Source organism: Ptychodera flava, chromosome 16 (genome assembly GCF_041260155.1).
Source record: "Ptychodera flava strain L36383 chromosome 16, AS_Pfla_20210202, whole genome shotgun sequence".
Taxonomy (NCBI): Eukaryota; Metazoa; Hemichordata; class Enteropneusta; family Ptychoderidae; genus Ptychodera; species Ptychodera flava.
The window spans coordinates 24,659,561-24,682,811 of NC_091943.1; the positions used below are offsets into that span (position 1 = coordinate 24,659,561).

The 23,251-nt window shown below is 39.9% G+C and overlaps 1 protein-coding gene across 1 annotated transcript; it reads right to left on the reverse strand.

The window, feature by feature from the left end:
* Positions 1-4,654: 4,654 nt before the first annotated feature.
* LOC139114389 (uncharacterized) lies at positions 4,655-13,764 on the reverse strand. Its single transcript, XM_070676103.1, has 5 exons — positions 13,182-13,764; positions 11,748-11,896; positions 9,337-9,457; positions 8,289-8,539; positions 4,655-5,745 (listed from the first exon to the last, which is right to left on the reverse strand). Exons 1-5 carry the CDS (start codon positions 13,688-13,690, stop codon positions 5,162-5,164), a joined length of 1,614 nt encoding a protein of 537 aa, XP_070532204.1. The 5' UTR covers positions 13,691-13,764; the 3' UTR covers positions 4,655-5,161.
* Positions 13,765-23,251: the final 9,487 nt, after the last annotated feature.

The following is a 23,251-nucleotide window of genomic DNA, read 5'->3' on the forward strand; positions in this document are numbered from 1 at the left end:
TGAAATTTTCATATTTGTAATTTCAGGGCAATTTACCCCGTTTTTTTTTTTTTTTGTCTAAAATCTTATTCTCAGAAACTACTTGTCTAATTGCTCTGAAACTTGGTATGCATGTTCCAAGGGGAGAACCCAGTCAGGGTTGTTGAAATGGTTGTGAAGTTTTTGTATTTGTATTTTTTGGCAATTTTTCCTTTTTTGGGGGGGGGGGGAGTCAATCTCTGTCTGACACAACTTGAAATATTGCCTTAAAATTCCATATGAAATCCTTAGGGATGATCTGCAAGTTTTGTTCAAATCAAGAAGAAACATGAAATATTGTATATAACTTATTGCATATAACTTATTCCTAGAAAAGTGTAAGTTGCAATCAATTGAGAACCACCCTTATTATTTGGCCTGTGGATACATGCGGAACAGTAGATGGGATTTTGTTCAAATGAAGTTATCGTGATCAAAAATATGCAAATAAGCAGAACTGAAAAATGATTTTAAGTTTTAGTTACCAAAGATGGTTATTTTTCAGGTTGTTGAAAAGCAGTCCTGCGCATACCAGTCATTTGAATCATTAATCATAACTCTCCGTTCATCCAGTCAACTCCTGAACATTATTACTATCTATCGTCCAACAAAATCATCGAAGAATACGGCAACTATAAATCAATTTATCTCCGAATTTTCAACTCTTCTTGAAAGCGCCGTAACTCTACCAGGTCATCTTGTTATCGCCGGCGATTTTAACTTTCACTTTGAGGACATCACTTCACCGGACACTATCAAACTCTTCAATCTACTTCAGTCGATGGGATTGCAGCAGCATGTGCATGGTTCAACACACATCAAACAGGTGCAGCCAACGAACAATGCACTTTTTAAAAGGTCCTTACTATGATAAGATATATTGTGCATGACAAATAATGTGAACTGACTAATTTTTAGTCAAGAGGGTAAATAATAAGCTGTTCATAATTTGCCCTCCCACAGAAATTTTTTCGACTTACCCTCCAACACTCAAACTTCATTTTTACCCACTCCCCACTTATTTTTGCCTGTTTCCCCTCCCCACTGTGAATTTTTGAAGCTCCCCCACCCTGTGGCGAAAAAACTTGCCAATTTCCCCTGCCCTGGAAACAATTCCCCTCAAAAAGTTTTTCGCCGAGCCCTGTCCCCAGGAGAATCAACCGATATCCGCCCTGCCCTACAAAAAACCCCTAAAATTTGCTCCCCTGCCACCTAAAAACATGTCCCCTGCCCTAGCAAAATTAAAATTCCCCTGCCCTCAAAAATTGCTCCTGGAATAGCTTTTTCGATGAATAGCTCCGTTGGCTGCACCTGATCAAAGGACACACTCTCGACTTACTTATCACAAGATCAGCTGACCAGTTTTTACATTCTATCAGAATCGACAATTCTCTCATCTCCGATCACAGCCTTGTCCATTTCAGCATGAAAGTACAGCGTCCACCGAACTCCAAAGTCACTACTTCTCGCCGGAACTATCGGAAGATGAATATCAATGATTTTCAAGTCAAGCTGGCAGCCAAACTCTCTGATTACCCGTGCGACTCCAATCCTGAAATATTATCAAAATTTTTCCACGTGACTGCTACGGACGTGTTAGATGATGTTGTTCCTGTTACTACCAAAGTGATAATCAATAAAGTCCGTGCACCTTGGTACACCGAGGAACTCCTACTACACAGGAAAAATCTACGGCGTCTAGAAATGAAATGGCGAAATACACAGCTTGAGATAGATCGACAAATTTTCATCTCCGTGCGATCTGAATACTTTCGTCGCTGTGATGACGCGAAATCTAGTTACCATCGACGTCGTATCCAAGAGGCGGACTCTAGGAAACTATTTAGCATAGTTGGCGAACTTTCCAACGCGAATGCAAGTAACACCAATGCATTGCCAAACAACATACCTCTCACGGACTTGCCATCCGAATTTCTCACCTACTTCGAATCCAAGGTAGCGAAGCTCCGAAACGGACTTTTAGTTCAACAGGTTGACACCCATGATACCCTTCCACCCCATGTTTTCACTGACTTCCATCCGGTTACAGCCGATCAGGTACAGACAGTCATAAAACGATCCTCCACGAAGTCTTGTGACCTTGATGTCTTACCATCGGACATTATCAAGAAATCTGTCAACACCCTCACACCTTTCTTAGTTGACTTTTTTAATTGCTGCTCGCTCCGGACAGGCATTGTCCCAACTCACTTCAAATCCGCCATTATTCGGCCACTCCTGAAAAAAACGGACCTAGACAAAAACATGCTGAAGAACTATAGACCGGTGTCAAATCTTACATTTCTTTCAAAAGTTCTTGAAAGAATTGTTGTACAGCAACTACATAGCCATCTTACCAGGTTTGATCTGTTCTCAAAGCGCCAAAGTGCATACCGTCCTAACCACAGCACCGAAACAGCTCTTTTGCGGGTCCATAATGACATCATGCGTGCCCTAAACGATAAAATGGACGTCATTCTCATCATGTTGGATTTGTCGGATTTGGAGGATATCATCGAAGGCCATGGTCTGGATTGTATGATGTACGCAGACGACACCCAAGTCTATGTTATTTGTAGGCAACCGGATGACGTACTCACCTCTCTTCAGGAATGTATCGACGATGTACGTAGCTGGATGAAGTCAAATCTACTCATTCTGAACGAAGACAAAACTGAAGTTGTCCATTTCTCGTCACGCTTGAAATCTGATGCGACGGGACTATCTAGCCCAAGGATCGGCGACACTGATGTCATCCCTTCAAACTCTGTACGTAATCTTGGCACGATTTTAAACAGGAATGGTGCTATGTCTGATCATATAAACCACGTTTGTAGAAATGGCTACTACTCATTATATAGAATTGGCAAGATCCGTAACCTTCTCGATCAGGACACTACCGAGACATTGATCCACGCATTTGTAACATCTCAGTTAGATTATTGTAATAGTCTCTTGTATGGAATTAACAAAGATCAGCTTCACCGTTTGCAATCTCTTCAAAATGGCGCTGCGCGCACGTTTAGTCAGTTTATCGCAAATTTGATCATATTACACCTGTACTAGTTGATTTACATTGGCTGCCTGTTGAAGCACGTATTAAGTTCAAGATTATGTTAATTACTTTTAAATTGATTAGAGGCTTTGCACCTATGTATTTGACAGAGCTGATAGAGCAATATGTTCCTACCAGAGATCTCCGTTCTGCAGACAAGTTACGTCTGATTCCACCTCGCGGAAAATTCAGTAAAGCATACGGCCAGAGAGCCTTTTCAGTGTGTGCGCCATCGTTGTGGAATATGTTGCCTGTAGAGATTCGTACTGCAAGAAATGTTGAGTCTTTTAAACGCGGTTTGAAAACCTATCTTTTTAATCTGTATTATCAGTGATTTGTTTATGCTTTGCGGTACTTTTTCTTCACCGCAGGACTGCTCGTGTGGTGCGTTTTATCCCTGACACTTGTTTTTTGTAAAATAGCTTATTCTTTTGTGTGTTCTGTACAGCGCACTGTGACGTATGTGTAGTGCGTTTTTCAAGAATTTTTAATAATAATAATAATAATAATTTTTAATTTTCATAGGATATCTAGACTTGGCTCAAGTCGGTGAATTAAAAAAAATTGAAATAATATGCAATATTTTCCCTCGTGTCTTTCCTATTTCATACGAACCTATTTAAAATTTGGCTGCCCAGGCCAGGTTTTCCTAGTGATTGAACGCGTTACCTTTAAGTCCGCGCAATAGTGAGTAAGTTTCTGCTGGATTCCGGGAGAACTTTATATAGCGTTCACCCCACTTATTGCGTTCACCCCACTCGCGCGTTTCACATGAAAACATAACACAAATCATCGCATTCCCCGGATTAAAACATTCACAAATCACAGACTTGAACAAAGTCTGAGGAATATCTTCAATTTTGTATTAGTTTTTCTTCTTTTCTCAATTTTTGACGACAAAAATATTTTTTTCAGAAATATAGTCCGCAGCATATTGATTTGAAATTTGGTTTGCAAATTTCTACAAATATTCTGAGACTCATACATATTGTCTAGTCAGAGTGAAATGAACAATTATGATTTTTCACATAATGCAATGGATATTTTGAGAGAGTTGATATTTAGTTCATATCTTGGTATGGACAATGTATGCGATATTTTGGGGTAAGTCTACCGAACTGTCTCACTTTAGTCAAATCCAAGTGATGAAGAACGCTCTCGTTGATACGATGTGCAACAGCCGATCGGTACAACCTACAGCAAGTTGTTACACAAATTTACTTCGCTTTGTATCCTCGTTTGCGTCTATGGGGCGTCTATGGCTTTGTGTCATATTCGTTTGCCTAAGAATCTACGAGCTTAGTTTCGGCATTGATTACGCGCCATGGTTATTTGCGTAGTTCCATGAAAACCTGTATTGAATAAGTACTATTAGGTACAGATAAAATTATTTCATGTTACAAATACTAACGTAATCTTTCTTTTCAGAGGTCTCATTATTGTTACATATTATGTTCATGTCCCCATCGTTTTGTTATTGTATATTGTGTTACAGCTCACCGTCTCCCTTCGGGGAATAGCTAGCAAGAGGTAGTCGGGATACAGAAACAGAGTAATGGCTTACAGACAACACCGTTTATTTCTTATATATGGATGTCACATACTGCAAAGTGTTGTCCCTTCTTCCCCCATATTCGTAGACATACCTCTGATATACATGGTTATTTGCATACAGTAAATGTAAGCTCATCATATCATCCTCTGTACATGTGAATATCATGCGTGATCAAATATTCTCATACAACTACGCCAATATCATTATCATGTTATGGTTTTGTGAGTTCTTTACTTATTGGTCACTCGACAAGGTACAAAGTACTGTGGGCGAAAGGTAACAAGCATATGACGTAATAATAGCAGAGTTGAAGTGAAAGTGAATAACCACAGTAACAGTTGTATATACTAAAATTTGTACACCTCTTTTCATGTTTTCCCTTTTTTATTTGCAGATTAACAGTTATTAGATAACAGATATATGTAGGTGTGTGCTGCTGAGCTTCATACAATGGGAAAGTTACTCTATATTTAAAATTGTAAACGCTACTTAAGTGGCAATGCGACATCTCTTTATCATTCCTTTGCTTTCTCCTACTTTATGTACAAGTTCAACATCATTTCGAAGATGGATACCAAAACAAAAGTGAAGGACTGCCCCGGCATCAATAAAACTGTAGCTGGCGCCTTACTTATAGAACAATCTTCTTTTCCAGGGGGAGTCTCCGGTGCGTCTGCCAATTTCAAGCCTTTTGTGAAAACTGGAGGGTAGTCATATTCTAAGTATGGAACTTTCACAGTGACGATATTATTGTTCTCATCCTCTGTAAAATCGACGGGCCAACCGTGCGGATAGGTGTCGGAACGGGAGTACTCCCGATAAGAAATCGGACCCTCTATCCTCATAAATAACGTTGTGCTGGATGTTGGGTGTGGTGAAAGTGTGCCCCGAAGAAGTTTTCCAAACTCGTACCGCAGAACCTGTGCCTCTGCATCGAAGGTTATCGAGAAATTACCGAATGCGAAGTGTCCGAATTCGCCGACGTAATCCGTCAATGGCCTGAGCGGCGGATTTGAGGGATCAGTCATCGGTGAGTGTGACGGGTGAGTCCTGGGAGTTGACTGCCAAGGATTAGGATAGGTACAGCCTGTGCTACTGTTCAACCATGGTTCCAGACCTAGTAATAATAGTAATATAGTTTATAGGGATACCTAGCGTAGGACGCACAGACAACGTTCTAACGTCAATTAGACGACATCAATGCACACATCAATTGACGAGTCTCAAATGATATGCTAGCTCTGCGTGTCAGGGCACACGTGTAACATGGCTAATACCAGCTACACCTCCCCGGAGCGTAGCCGTTAACACACGGCCCTACTACTCAGAGCTAATGGCATGCATGCCAGTATACAAACTAAATATTTGCTGATGGAGTATATTGAAATTATCAAAAGTATATCTCTACAAAACAAATTACTGGAAAATAATCTCCAAAGTCACCGTACAGATAGAATCAGCACCCGTCAGAACAAAGGAAATCAAAACTCAAATAAAGAACCAGTACAGTTCTGAGGTTGCTGTTGTTTATTGTAAAAGACCCTGACGTGGCCTGAGGCGAATAGGATATTTATAGTCTATGAAAAAAATATCTGATTGTGAAATATGAACATTAATCATAAAACCAATTTGGTATTTTTAGGAGGGCTGAACTTTCTTTCCGCCCTGTGATACTTGAAAGATCACTAAGCGAGTTCAAAAATTGAAAATTTACTGACATGTACACTAGACTCGGACGTTTTGCGGTGTGTTCAATATAATATATGTGTATATGTTGAAGATGCCATGAACGGCTGGGTCATGTGGTGTGATCCGTACGTTTTCAGTGACTTTCAATGTACTGAGGAGCGGAAACTCAACTCAACTCTTTTGAACCGACTTCGTGATTTTTCAAGTACTGCACGCAGAGTGCAAAGGAATCTCAAACCTGAAAAAACACAAACTGATTTTATTAAAATATTCAGTCATATTTCATAATTTTTAATTTGTTTGTTAAACACCTTATTATTGTTTTAAAAACACCTTATCCTCAGGGTGTTCTCTTTTATGTGCTTTCAATTTGTAACGTGAAGCCATGAATGATACCAATATGGTACCGATTTCCTTATGTCCTACGATCTCACACACTAAGCTGGATGCATTTCGGAAAGGACAGCAATACTATAAGTCCGCGTGTGGTTTACATATCATATAGCCTCGAATTTATGTTGAATGTTCATATTCGTAGCCGAATTAGAAGCTAGGTTACGCCAGTGAAATAGTGATAACACATTATGTATACCTACCTAGCACCAAATCATAGGCGTATAAACTGGTAGCGTAGACTGTGTCATTGTCCCTGTTTGCACCCGGACTGTTAACACAAACAAATACTCCCGAATTCTTGCTATGAAACAGCGTGAAACGACAGACGTAACCACTATAAGAACCAATGTGATAATTCTTCTCAAACCTGTGTGATTTTAATATCAATATTGAAATATCACGGAAGGAGCCCATTTCACTATACACATAATTAAACGTGTACTCCCGACATTTATTTCCAGTCTATGTAGCCTAAAAAAGTGTTTCTGAGCGTCACTTACCTCCAAAATTTGTTGCTATTGGGTTGTTTTGTTTTTTTGTTTTTTGTTGTTGGTTTTGTTTTTGTTTTTGTTTTTTTTTTGGGGGGTCTGCGTCTGCATGCTTTTCAAAAATACATTTAACTCTTAATTTTCATGTGTTGTATTGAATTTCGGTTACTTGCAATCGATTGCTGAGTGTAAAGGAATTTAATATAAATCTCACCACCTCGCAACTTTAGTACTGTAATCTCATTTATTCATCGTGGATCTCTGCTCCACAGAAACAGAAACAAAGACTGATGCGAAGGCTATAAAATGATGCGCGTCCGTGTAGACCTGAAACAACACTCCTTTTGGCCTAAATGGCGATGATATCTCAATAATGTTCTACTTATGTTCCTAAAATTGACTTCTCTGGTTGTCAAACCGTGACAGGTCGTGGAAAGTTATGCAGTAATGGGGTTGCAACGTTATTTTCACACCAAGGGCTTTACTTTCCGTGTTGATATGATATAAGGTACCGGTAGAATATGCCTCGGGGACATCTATTCGGACTCTCAACTTTCAAGTCGGTGAATTAAAAAAAAATTAAAATAATTTATTATAGCTTCTCTTGTGTTTCTCCTATTTCGTACAAACCTATCCGGAATTTGGCAGCCCAGGCCAGGTTTTCCCAGCGATTTGGAATGCGTCACGTTTGAGTCTGCGCAGTAGTGAGTTAGTTTCTGCCGTATTCCCCTCTATAGCGTTCACCCCGCTCATCGCGTCCACTCGCCCGCGCGTTTCACACGAAAGTAAAATACAAATCATCGCGTTCACTGCACTCAAACATTCACAAATCACAGACTTGAACCAAGTCTATAGTCTACTACTTGTGGAGGCTAGTTTTGAAGTTCACGGAGTGGGGATGGCAGTCATCTTGAAAAAATCAAAAATCAGTAAATTTAACGTATTGTTTCCACGTAGCAACTTTTGCACCGAGATTTCCGATTTTTACGCTTGATTTTGAAAGAGAGTGGTTCGAAGTTTCCCTGTGAAAGGTTTGAGCATACTAATCTCAGTTAAATTTTTCCCCATAGCAATTTAAATATCCTACCTCTGTACGATCCTTTGTGCCAACCAAGGCCGTACATTGTTCTTGTATCATCGACTGGGTAGTAAGGTTTATACAAGCAGCAAGTACTTGACCATGTGAATGTCGGAGTGTAAGTGTCTTGTAGGGCGCTCTCATCGACCACCTGTTCGCCAGCCTCGTTCTTGCCGTATCTCAAGTGGAACTTCATATATTCTGCCATATCGACGGCGTTTGAGAAAACCCCAGCTGCTGGAGCTATTTCATTCAAAAAGCTTCAAAAGAGTAAAAACAGGGTTGTCGTTAGGTAATGAAAGATCAAGACGTGTGGATTCCAAAAGAATAGGTTGCAATATCGCAGATGTACGGGATATGTGCGAGTACTGCAAGCTTTCTACCAGTATTTTGTAATATTCTTTCACTTAAATATTCTTTCACACCGTGGGCTCCCAGCCAACCGTCTCTCCTGATAGTACTGCTGACAATTTTATTCAAGTTTGACTCTTGAATCCACCAATGGGTCTGATTCAGTACGGGTTAATGATAATGATACTCAATATGATTAGGTCTACCTCAAGGTGCAATGTTCGAGACGTTTGTAAGCATACACTGCCGTGGCTTCATGCACATTATCTACTCACGATAAAGTCCATAAAGCTTTATATACCGCGTTATCACAAATTGTAGTACACCTGCGTTTGAAATCACGTGAGCAAATTTATAGGCGACTGAGTTTATAAAATGGGTCAATACTGTTCTAGTTACAATAAATCCTGACTTATCTCACAAAGTCCAGGACTTCAATTCTTTCAAGCCAGTGCTTGAGATAAGAAGTGCACATATTGTGAGCAATAAATGACAAAGATGTGTCTGAAAGGTGAACTTTTATCGGGCTTTTGCGTGGGAAGTCATGGCATGTGACATTTATGTACGGATTTAGGTCAATTTATGCAACAACAAATCAAACATATAAATAAGTTTTGAAACTTACGTCAATTTTTAGGTTGCTGTACCATAGCCCTTTGTATTTTTATCTGACCTTTCGAATGGTACCACTAACTTTCCTTCTTACCTGACTTGACCCGGTTCGTCTACTTCGATCCAGTTGATACCTTCGGAGTCTATCCTGGACCAACACGTATTTGCCCAGTCATTGTCAGTCATCTCGGCACTCACACGAGACGACGTCATGCCTGACAGTGTAAAGAATAGAAACGGTAGGATGTCAGGGTGCGACCAGGAAAGAGAAAGGTATCAGAAACTAGTTGCCGGCATGTCAAATCCTCATTAATGTAGGATAGTTGTACTTTTCGCCTTAGGGTGTATAGTGTTGCGTCCTACCCTTGATTAGAACGCAAAGTTTTCAACTAAATGCGAAGTTTTGATTTGCGTAGTTCATAATATGCTGCATTCAAAGTCTTCGAAGTCAGTGCCTTTATTCTTACAGTTCCTATTCCATTGTGAATAATTTTGTTCGGATCAACATGCCCTTGTTCTTTTCAATGATAGATATATGCAAGGACTTGGCACCTGATATCGCAAATTACTGGCATAATTTCCGGTTCGTAAAACTTACCCAGTTTACAAAAAATTCAGAGTAATATTACCCTACAATAGGTACGTGACAGAATAATTTCGTAGTCTAGCCTATTTGTATTTCGTTTACTTTTATGTCTGCATGTAATTTATTGAACTTTTACATTTAATATTTACAATAAACACAAAGTCAAACGTCTTGTCTAAATCACCGATCCTTTTGTGGGAGTTGATCGTGGATCAACCGACGAATAAGAATGTAGCGTTTATAAGAGCGTGGACTCACTTCAAATAAAAATTATATTCGAAGTGCGAAACATTAAAGATGTTATGGTGGATAAAAAGCATTCCTGACCAATTTAATACATTGAGGGATCGCTGAAATGATTTAAAACAGATAGGTATCTGCAATACACATTGTCAAGTCAAAACTTTCGTGCATAAGATTCACATTATTTTACCTCACTTATTGCATAGAATGAAACACACAACCAATCTTGCGCCCTTTATTCGTTTTCAAAAGAAAATGGTTCGTTTGTATCACTTTTGCAGATTTTTTGCGTTTATTCTAAGACCTTGTTTTACAAGTTTGATATACTGAACACATTTCAGTTGATGAAATATAAGTTGTTCACTTTGTATTTCATATGAATAATAATTTTCTCATGATCTAGAGCATTATTTTGACTATATTTCTCCTGCATGGTTATTCAACACGAGCAGCTCACGATGGCAACCTTCGAGTCCGACCCACAAAACCGCTGCGAATCACTCAACACAACCTGAAGTATGCAGTTATTAAACGCCGTTGGAATTCTCTACCTTCGTTCCTAAAGTAGATATAGTCAAGACACTTTTTCAAATCAGACTTAAATTCATATTTGTTCATATTTGTTCGCTAGATGAAGTTCCTGTTTTCTTTATTATTAGCTGACGAGTTTTCTCAGTTCCATTACGGTTGACATCTTTTGAGTTTGCTCTGTATATATATCCTTAATTTTGGACCATGGACAAGACTTGTCCTGATGCACTATTTCCATTCTCCTCAGCAGAAAGTACCTAAATTTAGGTAATGTTATCGTTGTCATAATGATTACTTGTTTTGTTAAACTTCTACAACTAACAATTGTAATTTTTACTCTTTCATCCTTGTGAAATAAAATGTATTCGGCCGGGTTAATACGTATCTAGCTGACCAGTGGGTGACTCTTCCAAAAACAAGTGTTGCAAAATCCCTCGAGCCGTACCAAACACAACTCAATTTTATGTACTGTCCATCATCCTGTACAAGACCTTGAGAGGCCTAGCTATTTACACACGTGAGGTGCAAGCTGTCTGTAATACATGTAAAGCTCCGTTTTACAGTAGAGTATCTGAAATGTGTCGCATTGACTTTTGTGGACCTTGCACCGTACGTGATCTACCGTCTGTCGCAACAGTTACCACCATTATGTTAGAATGCATTCGCAAATACTTGGGGGGGGGGCAAAGGAGGAATCACGATTTAAATCTTAATCCGTTTAAGACCCCTACATACCCTAAAACATTTCAAATCCCATCCCTCTATACGATCAAAATTTTCAAATCCCCTACACCATTATTTGGCCTAACTAACATTCATCAAGTCAACAATATTAAACTTTGGTATTTTTTCCGTATTTTTGCCGTTTGAATCAACTCCAATCTCCTGTTCCACACCTTGCCATGTTGTCTTATTCAGAAATCAGCTTGTCAACACAGCCTGCGTATGTGTACTGTGCATTTGTATAAAAACAGGGAACAAAATGTTCTCAGATACTCCCCTATACCCAGTGCAAATTGACGAAAACCCCTCTCTATTACACCCTTGGATTCCTCCAGTCCCCGTTGAAGTATTTGTAATTGCAGCCTTAGGTGCATTTCTGAACTACAGGTTCTATGTAAATGACAGAGAATACTTTGGTATACCTAATTTATCAAAAATTACAGTTTTGACAGCTTCTTCCCAGGTGTTGTCCGTAAGCACTTCCGTGACGTAGCCGGCCAAAACATACATGTAGTTGCTGTACATCCAGCCCGAACGAAAATTTTGGGCATCGTGGAAATAACGCATTCTCCTGAAGTAAAATATGCAGAGAGAGAGAGAGAGAGAGAGAGAGAGAGAGAGAGAGAGAGAGAGAGAGAGAGAGAGAGAGAGAGAGAGAGAGAGAGAGAGAGAGAGAGACTATGAATCAGTATATTGATGGAGCAAGGTGGAGGTAGCGTTGATTGTGTATTGTATTGACAAGTTGAACACTGAGGTTTAACAAGAGGCTGTCTTTTTACAGATACCCCCCCCCAAAATGGACAAAATGTAAAATATTACAGCTAATATAGCTTTTCACGTGACTGAGGCGTATTGTCATTCATTAAAAAATGCCTGTACGTGGTCACGGTAAATTTTTCACCGTTGTCATCAAATTTTTACATAGGTCAAGAAAGGTCGACACTTCATACCATGGTCACAAGTAAGATCAATAGTCGTATTTGTATTGCCAGGCAACATGACTACCGTGACAGAGAAGTTCTCTTTAGCGTGATAAAAGAGAAGGGGAAGCCGGCGAATGATGAAACCTCTACAGTGAATTAACTACTCTCAACTTAACTTGTAGGTACTTAGATCGACGATACGAATAGGTCAAAGTATATGTAGGCCTGTCAGTGTTCAATCCGATTAAAATCAGATGTAGAGTACGGTGACGTTTATATTCACGCGGTGTTCTCTTGTTGTCCCTCTCACTACAGAGAATACCGCGTAAGTACAAACGTCGCCGTACTCTACATCTGATTTTAATCAGATTGGTCGTTTTTCAATACCACCTTGATCCGTTAGCAGAAGCTCAATGTTTCGCTTCCGAAAATTTTAGGGAAGTGACCACTTTAGTTAAGGTTTGAGATACAAATGTGTCATCATATAGGTCAAATTTAAAAATTGTGTTTCCTCCGAATATAAGGGTACGTAGATTGCAGGATTTCCCTTTTTATTTGCTGAAACCCATAAAATATGGTAAAATTTAGAGAATTGACCCGAATGTTTTTGAAAACGCGAAAAAATGCAGCTACGTGTTATTAGCGGCTATTGAGTAGGTCGGGTTACCGGAAACATATTTTTATTTTATTTCGCGTAATTAGAATTCTAAAGCGGAACTTTGCAGAATGACTAAAGTGGCTGGTTAAGTGGAAAGGACTGACTCTGATAAACAGCACAACCATCGCCATATTATACACTTTTATACAATTATCAGACTCAAAACGGCTTTCAAATGGTGATCAGAATTTTCACATGTAAATATCTACTCTTATAATATACCGAATGTGAATTTTATACAGTTTCAACAGAAAAAGAGAAACACGTTGTATTACCTGACCATTTCCTTCCGTGTAAGATTCAAAGCAGCGGTACTCACTCCCCAGTAACTGGGAATGCCAGCTTTGTGGGCAAGGACATCGCGCAGACTGATTTCTTCGGTACGAAACTGACCCTGCAACCAAAAGTCTTCACCTAGAATGGACCGCAAAGGTGTGTCCCAGTTGGAGAGTTTCCGCCCTATGGCATCAGCCGCGAGAGTGGCGGTGAACGTCTTGGACACCGAGCCGATATTGAATAATGTTTCGTTAGTTACGGGTGTGTCGTCGCCTACCCGAAGATGTCCGAATCCGTCAGCGAAGACGGTCTTGCCGTCGCGAACCATGGCGATGGTCAGCCCGGTAACATTCTTGCAGGCCATCGTTGTCGTAATGAAGTCTCTCAGAGATACGATTTCGTCTTCCGTCAAGCCACTTTCCGTAGAGTTATCGATGACAAACGAATGGCAGCCTGAGATTCTGCCTAGGACAATTAGGAGCACGATACTAATGATTTTTTTGGCCATTGTAATATAAAAATGCAAAACAAATGGTTTTGTTTTTAAACATCAGAGGCATCTGTTGTGGAGCAAACTGTTGAATGATGCTACTGTCGGACTAGACGTGGTCCAAGTCTGTGATTTGTTAATGTTCGAGTGGGAAGAATGCGATGATTGGTGTTCTGTTTAGATGTGAAATGCGTGATTTGAATGAACGCGATGATTGGAGTGAACGCTATACAGGGGAGTTTCGCCCGAATCCGGCCGAAACTAACTCACTACTGCGCAGACTCAATTGGTTTGTATGAAACAGGAGAGACACCATTACAAACGATTATATCTTTCAAAAAACCACTGACTTTAACCAAGTTAACTGTCGGCCGGCAGTTTGATTGCTCTTAGTAAACGCATGCGTCTTGCACTAATGCAAAAAATATAATATCTTTATCTTAATACGATTCTTGGTCAATCTTTATACCGATCTCAGCAGTGGATCAATTTATTCACCTCACGGATTGTACCTATAGAATCTTCATGGCGTGAAATGTCTTTTACAAGGTTTCTAAATATAGAGTGTCTGTGCACAGGACAGGAACCATTTGATCAACTGCATTTTTTCAACGAGTCGATAGGCTTGAGGAAGTGCGGCGGTATTTTTATTCCATTATATCCTCTGGCCGGTGGGTATTTCCAGGATGGTGGTTGGTTCAACGCGACAGTGCTCAAAGACGTCACATTCCCCGTACATGCCGCATTGCCTTGTAGTCATAAATGTGTGCCAAACTTTCAGTGTGAACAATGTGATTTACAATTATAGTTCCCTTGGAATTGTCAACCAATAAATCAGATATGAAGAATATTTTCTGCTTCGAATGTTTCTCTTCTTTATGAGTCAAAAATAATTTATTGCGTGATATAAATAGAACGACTGCTGAAATAAAAGAAACAACTACTGTAGGAGTTTACAAGGACGTCGCAAAACATTATGGTAGCCACAAATATCAAAGCGACTGGTCGTCTGAATCGACTCGGACGTAAGGTCTATATTCTTCCTGTTTGACCGAGTTTCTAAAATGACCAAAGAGGAAGTTTTCGTCCCCAAAGCAAAATTGAGCACCGACCCCCTAGCAACAGTCTCTAAGGTGACCCCAATCACCCAAGTAACTCAGTTATGCAAATAGGTTGAGCTGGAAAGATATCCTCTGCATGGTTTGTATATGAATACCTACATTCAATCAGGAACCTTTAAAAGTTCCTTGCTAAAGTTGAATGGTTTTCATCATCACTTCTGTCCATAATCCTTCCAAATCTCTAATTTCCTGTTATTTGCAATTGGCGCAACATGCCTCTGAGCAACGTTTGCATCAATTTTGCTTAATTGGTCCTTCTTCCGTTGTCCATTTGATATTGGGTCAACGAATTTTCGATCCGCTCAAGCCTTGTTCAGATAAGAAATCAAATAACTCTTTTCAGTGTTATAGATGGCCATATACGGAGCAAAAACGATGTATGGTATTTCCATAGATTAATCACTCCCGGTATCGTTGTTTGAGTAAAGAAATGTAGTGTTCGGCATATGTTTAGTTTTCTTATATTGTGATCACTACTTGTGATCGTAACATTCAAATTAATGCTAAAAACTTGCTTGGTCATTCATTCCCGTGCTTAGTAAAGACTCCTGGCTATGGGGATCTAAATTAAATTGATTTTGCGTTTTAAAGCCAGAACACTTTCATACAAGACGAATTTATAATGCAATTTATACCCTATTTTATCTATTTCAAGTGAAAGATAAACATCAAATGTGTAGTATCTGGGTACGACTATATGCTGGAAGTTGGAAATGTACCATTATTGCACGAGGGTACTTCGAATGCAAAAAGGAAACACAGCACACAATACTTTTTGTCACATATGTATTTCTTTACTACCATTACACACATCTTAGGTAAGCACCTCAAAAATTAGTCTCAACTTTTTGTTACTACACTTTGCTCATATACGCTTTCACCTCACCATCATGTCATAAAGAAAAAAAATGAAATTCTGTATGAGAAAACCACATTATTTCAAATTTACTACTATTGCAAATTCACGATGCCTGCCATGATACTGTTAGGCCTAACACAAATGGAAAAAAATATTTTTTCAATGAACATTGTTAGTTTTGTTTTCAAGATGCTTCAAACAATATATTTTGTTTTCAGAAATAGGACCCTAAGGTGTACGAGGCGCCAAATGTAAAAAAGAATAATTTACACAATCAAGCTCTTTTTAGAGATAGAAGAGGTGAAAAAATGTATATATAGAGAGGAATTATGTATATATATACATGTAGAATACATACATACATACATACACATACATATCACACACATATTCACATACATACATACATACATACATACATACATACATACATACATACATACGTACGTACGTACGTACGTACGTATACGTACATCGGACTTTGATACAGCTCGAAGATTTTACATTAAGCCTCGTTTTTGCTGCTGACTTCTACAGTATCTGACAGCGCTGCAAAATCTTATATCAGCCTCGGTCTGATGAAGTATCGCTGTATCAGAACGAGGTTCTATATGTAAGAAACTTACTCAGCTCAGCACAGCTGCAAAAAGTTTATATAGGCCTATATCAACCTCGATCTGATAATACAACTACACACAGCAAAGTTTTACATACAGCCTCGTTCTGAGGGCACAGCTATAGCTGGGAAGTTTTATACACAGATTCGGTGGGAAAATTTTACATACAAACTCGTTCTGAAGACACAGCACGCTGGGAATTTTTATACACAGACTAGGTGGAAAAATTTTACATATACAAACTCGTTCTGAAGACACACCACGCTGGGAAGTTTTATACACAGACTCGGTTGGAAAATTTTACATACAGCCAGCTGGGAAGTTTTATACACAGACTCGGTGGGAAAATTTTACATACAGCCAGCTGGGAAGTTTTATACACAGACTCGGTGGGAAAATTTTACATACAGCTAGCTGGGAAGTTTTATACACAGACTCGGTTGGAAAATTTTACATACAGCCAGCTGGGAAGTTTTATACAGAGACTCGGTTGGAAAATTTTACATACAGCTAGCTGGGAAGTTTTATACACAGACTCGGTTGGAAAATTTTACATACAGCCAGCTGGGAAGTTTTATACACAGACTCGGTGGGAAAATTTTACATACAGCCAGCTGCAGCTAGGAAGTTTTATACACAGACTCCATGGGACACTTTTACATACAGACTCGTCTTGGATTGAGTGTAATACCTGGTGATGCTTGTGCTCAGAAAGCGTGATTGAACTCTGCCCGGTATCGTACGCGGCTAGAGCTAGCTCTGCATGGCAGGGCTGTGTGTTACCGGCGTTATACGGCCTCCCACCACAAGAGCCACTATGGGAGGCCGTATAACGCTGGTAACACACAGCCCTGCCATAAAGAGCTAGCATAGTGCTAGCGCTTATGCTATTCATGGAGGTAGTAGAGAAGGAGTCACAACTACGCGGAGATCAAAGGGACCATGTGTTTTGCCGCTGTTTGCCTTACTAACTACTCCATTAGCACCCACGGGACTTGCGAACGCGTTTTCTCGGATTTAGTCAACAAGATTAAGTTCGTTCGGGGTCGTTCGGGTGTTTCGGCCGTCCCTCGGCAGTTGACAGATCTTCAAACATGGCGTCACGTGTCCCAGCGTCGCGTCGGGAAGTTCGAGTCATTCCACCGATTTTGATGTACACGATGTTAAAGAGGTCGAGGAACAGATAATTGAGGAAGGGAGCTTTTGTATCTGCAAAGGCGCGGAGACTGAGTTGATGATAGCTTGCGATCACAAAAAATGCCAAACATCGTAGAGCAGCATTGTTAATAACACGCCAACTTTTTCCAAATCCAGTTCTTGGTTCTTGCCGTGTTTTATCATGTTGTACTGGCATTAATGATAAGGTTAAATAAGAAAGCATAGCTTTTAACTGCTTCATCCATGACTTTTATGAATGGTCGCGATATAAAAACAACACGTACGATGCATTGAAACAAAGCGTCGCCTATGGCGTCGCTGGCGTCGCGTCATAAACACCCGGGAAACACTACAAGTTTAACCCACGCTCACGGCAGTGCTGCAGTCCGCTGCACCATACTCAGTACATGATTGAAAAGTTCGTGATCAGAACTTTCATTCTAACAAGGAAAGGTTCCTGCGATCGAATGTAAAGTATATAAAAAACGACGTTAAAATTACCAAGATTTTGAGAATGAAAAACTTAAATTCCTCGTAACTTCACTTTTCGTGGACGGAACGTGTCGGTTCTTACACTTTCATGACGCATTTGACCCAAGCTACGCAGATACAGTCTTTGCGCATGTGTTATGACACTGTGGAGAAAGTGAGTCGCATCAGCAATCCCAGGTCAATTTCACTCGGTTCGCTTGCAGAGGTACTGTCGGCAACGCAGATGGCGGGAAAGGGGTTTTAAACAATGGACTTAAAGGGATTAAACCAATGGTGCACAATAGTAATAAATTTAATTATCTCAGTTGTGACTCCTTCTCTACTACCTCCATGTGCTATTCAAGTGCATTTGAACTTTCCGGTTTATTTTGTGCTAGCGACAACAATGACCGTGGTATTGCTATCACGAGAGATCACCACTGATCTGGGCTGTTCCTAGAAGAAAGGACATGCGCTGGGCGTCGACCACACAGTGCTCGTTCACTGCAGGTCACTGCAGTCGGCTGTGCAACCTACTTTCGCGGTCTACAGAGTTAAGAGAATAAAGACAAAAATTTAATTCGGAAATTTTGGTACAATAAACCCATGCACTATGATGGATGAAGGCAAATTTGTGCAACAAGACAGCAATTCTTGGTCTTGGACTTTCCTCGGGGCATTCGACGCAAGGAGAGTGGCGGTAGGGCCTACACAGAGCATGGTGCGCTTGGTTGTGTTTAATACGAGAATTAGAAATGATCAGATATTCCAATTCACCAGTCAATCAGCGACACTCAGCCGATAGAGTATATGAGATTCATTGAACATGGCATGGAGGTAGAAAGAGATCTCTTGCGACCTCCATGCCGTCTTCAATGAATCTCATATACTCTGTCGGTTGAGCGTCGCTGATTTACTGGTGTTTTGAGTGTCTGATCATTTCTAATTCTCGTAAACACAACCGTTGTATTAGGGACTGGTCAGTGTCTTCGGCCTAGGGGGCGGTGGATTATTTTTGCCGACGTCAAAAAGTGGCTGAACCCCCCATTCCAACTTTCAAAAACAGGGTGACCCCCCTGTGTGAAACAAAGGTTAACAAAAGGTGGAATATAAATTGAATAATTCAGTATATGTATATACATATACATATATATATATATATATATATATATATATATATATATATATATATATATATATATCTATATATAATTTTGGGGGTATATTTTCAACAATCAGTCCTTCTGTGTGTTTTAATGAAATTGGTGTCATGTCAGTTGTAAGATAGGAACTTAAAAGTGTCAATTCTAAAGTTTGAGTACAGTATTTTGAATGAGCTGTATGTATTCCAATTCTCTTTATGCATGAAGCAGATGTCCAGAACTATTGTAAGGAAAATGTGATTGAAATATTAGTGCATGTTGCTTCTTATAGAGAAAACAGAAAGTATCAAGAACTTGCCATGCTTTTCATATGAAGGGCATGCTGAAAAATATGTTTGATATTTTAAAGAAATGCGCCCAAGGGCGCGCCGAAAAATTTTAAACATACAGATATCTCAAATATATATATGTCAAATATATAAAGTTTTGCACTAGGACAGGGCTCTAAAAATATGTCTTATTATTATTAAAGTAACGCGCCCGAAGGGCGCCCAAAAATGCAACTCAATGCTGAAATTTGTGGCTGGCACAATGCATTTTATGCAAGTATGAGCCCTTGTTGAACTTGAAAAACACACTGACCCCCCTTATTGGGCATTTTAAAAACATGGTGCTCCCATCACCAAAGTCAAAGACAGGGTGACCCCCATGAATCCACCGCCCCCCTGGCTACGCAACTGACTAGTCCCTTAGCTACATGCTCGCGTGTACCTCCATGCTCCTTGTGTCAAATGCCCGGTAGATAGTCCATGTAGCCGACACGAATATAGGGGTACACGAAAATTATGCTAATGAGTCCAGGGCAAATATGGTAATGGAGGGGAGAGGGTTGTCTGTAGTTAGGGTGGGCAAACTACGCAGGGGCCTGTATCAAGTTGCGTACTTACTTAGTAGCAGAGTTAGGTTGGGCCAACTACGCGGGGGCTTGTATCAAGTTTGCGTACTTACTTAGTTACAGCATGGAGGTAGTAGAGAAGGAGTCACAACTGAGATAATTACGTTTATTACTATGTGCACCATTGGTTTAATCCCTTTATGTCCATTGTTTAACACCCCTTTCCCGCCATGTGCGTTGCCGACGGTACCTTCGCAACCGAACCGAGTGAAATTAACCTGGGTTAGGGACGCACCATTAGATCTTGGGAGGGGGGGGTGGTCAAAAACAGAAAAAAAAATTTTCAGAGCAGAAAGTTAGGAAAAAAAAATTTTCAAACTAGTTTGCAAAATAAAAAAAAAATAAATAAGAAGACAAAGGCGTAAAAAAAAAATCTGCAAAAGTCTTTAAAATTTTGAATTTTTTTAGATTTTACCGACAGAAAGCAACTTTCTGTATTTTTTAGTACATCCTCCCGGCACATTTTTAATTTTAATTTATACATTTAGAGTGACTGTATCCCTTATACTGGAAGTTGTGATTATCTTATCTTTTCAGGACTTTTGTATTTTGATCACTTGAAAATTATAAAATTATAGAACCTCTTTTCTACTTGTTTCCTGCGTACAAACCAAGCAGGTACACTAGGTAAAACATTGATACTATGGTATGGTTGTCAAGACAGAAAGTTGTATTTGCTTTTTAGATCAAGGTAAACAGATGCAGGCCACATCAGTTTCATTTTTTTCACAGCATTTTGTTGCAATGATGAATCAAGAATTGGTGAACACGTAGAAACACGTCAATAATGATAAAACAACATATCAAGTCATTATGTATTATTTTGCTTTTAAAAAGGCATTTTCAATTCTTTTTTCTCAAAAAACAGCCTCAAAAAACAACAGCAACACATGTTTTAACATTCAACAATACACTACGTAGAATGCCATCTATCCAACAAATGCCAACAAAAACACACAAAAGGGGTTGAACTTTGAAAGTTTCTCGATAGCAAATACTGAATAAATCTGCATGAATAATCGTTTTTGTGTAGCAAATTTCAAAGAAATTGGACAAGCCCTTTCAGAGAATACAGATTTTTGACCATGAATGGCATAAATTGCCCTAAAAAGACAAATATTGAAATTTCAACACATCTATACACATCCAATCAATTTGGACATGCTGCTACAGAGAAATAGATGTTTTGATCAAAAAAGGGCCACAATTGCTCTAAAAAACACAAATATGCAAATTTAACTATATTATTTAGCTTATTTTAGCTTCTCAGCTTGTCAAAATCAATTGTAAATCATGAGATATGCATGATGTTTGGTGGGGTGAATGTAGCCATTTTACCACGCAGTAGAAAGGGAAGCCAGGAAACCAAAATAGTCAATTTTTAAAACTATAGGAAGCTACTGAGGAGCAAGAAGACCATGTTTCAGAGGAAGATGTGTAATCCGAAAAAAATGCTCCCAAAGTGCCACCAAATAACACCATTTTAATCTCTATTTTTCAAAAGCTCCAACGGCAGGAGGGGGACACCCCCTCCTGACCTCCCCCCGCAAAAATACTCCCCAAGTGCCACCAAATAACACCATTGTAATGTCTATTTTTCAAAAGCTCCAACATCAGCAGGGGGACACCCCTCTCCTGACCTCCCCCCCCCTTGACCGCTTGCGTGGCCGCTTGTGGTGCTTGGCACATCTTTGCCCTCTTTATCTTCAGACAGCGACGAACTAAAAAAAAATTATAAATCTGAAAATTTACTCTGAAAAAAAAAATTTGCACAGCTAATCTCAATTGGAAAAAAAAAAATTCAGAAATTTACAATAGTAAAAAAAAATTTTCACAATTTCATTGTGACCACCCCCCCCCCCTCCCAAGGTCTAATGGTCCATCCCTTAGCTAATGCGACTCAGTTTCTCCACAGTGTCATAAGACATGCGCAAAGACTGTATTTGCGTAGCTTGGGTCAAGTGCGTCATGATAGTGTAAGAACCGACACGTTCCGTCCACGAAAAGTGAAGTTACAAGGAATTTAAGTTTTTCATTCTCAAAATCTTGGTAATTTTAACGTCGTTTTTTATATACTTTACATTCGATCGCAGGAACCTTTCCATGTTAGAATGAAAGTTCTGATCACGAACTTTTCAATCATGTACTGAGTATGGTGCAGCGGACTGCAGCACTGCCGTGAGCGTGGGTTAAACTTGTAGCGTTTCCCGGGTGTTTATGACGCGACGCCATAGGCGACGCTGCGACGCTTTGTTTCAATGCACCGTACGTGTTGTTTTTGTATCGCGACCATTCATTAAAGTCATGGACGTAGCAGTTAAAAGCTATGCTTTCTTATTTAACCTTATCATTAATGCCAGTACAACATGATAAAACACGGCAAGCACCAAGAAGTAGATTTGGAAAAAGTTGGCGTGTTAACAATGCTGCTCTACGATGTATGGCATTTTTTTGTGATCGCAAGCTATCATCAACTCAGTCTCCGCGCCTTTGCAGATACAAAAGCTCCCTTCCTCAATTATCTGTTCCTCGACCTCTTTAACATCGTGTACATCAAAATCAGTGGAACGACTCGAACTTCCCGACGCGACGCTTGGACACGTGACGCCATGTTTGAAGATCTGTCAACTGCCGAGGGACGGCCGAAACACCCGAACGACCCCGAACGAACTTAATCTTGTTTCCTAAATCCGAGAAAACGCGTTCGCAAGTCCCGTTGGTGCTAATGGAGTAGTTAGTAAGGCAAACAGCGGCAAAACACATGGTCCCTTTGATCTCCGCCTAGTTGTGACTCCTTCTCTACTACCTCCATGGTTACAGAGTTAGGCTAGGGGAACTACGCGGGGGCCTGTATCAAGTTGCGTACTTACTTAGTTACAGAGTTAGGCTGGGCCAACTACGCGGGGGCCTGTATGAAGTTGCGTACTTACTTAGTTACAGAGTTAGGCTGGGCCAACTACGCGGGGGCCTGTATCAAGTTGCATACTTACTTAGTTACAGAGTTAGGCTAGGGGAACTACGCGGGGGCTTGTATCAAGTTGCGTACTTACTTAGTTACAGAGTTAGGCTGGGCCAACTACGCGGGGGCCTGTATCAAGTTGCGTACTTACTTAGTTACAGAGTTAGGCTGGGGGAACTACGCGGGGGCCTGTATGAAGTTGCGTACTTACTTAGTTACAGAGTTAGGCTGGGCCAACTACGCGGGGGCTTGTATCAAGTTGCGTACTTACTTAGTTACAGAGTTAGGCTGGGGGAACTACTTGGGGGCCTGTATGAAGTAGCGTACTTACTTAGT

Excerpts from the sequence above, each read along its gene's own strand:
- LOC139114389 (XM_070676103.1), bottom strand. The coding sequence starts at position 13,690 with ATGGCCAAAAAAATCATTAGTATCGTGCTCCTAATTGTCCTAGGCAGA. Across the intron at positions 11,897-13,181 it reads ACACGGAAGGAAATGGTCAG|GAGAATGCGTTATTTCCACG; the intron begins GTAATACAACGT and ends ATTTTACTTCAG. Across the intron at positions 9,458-11,747 it reads TGTAATTTTTGATAAATTAG|GCATGACGTCGTCTCGTGTG; the intron begins GTATACCAAAGT and ends TTACACTGTCAG.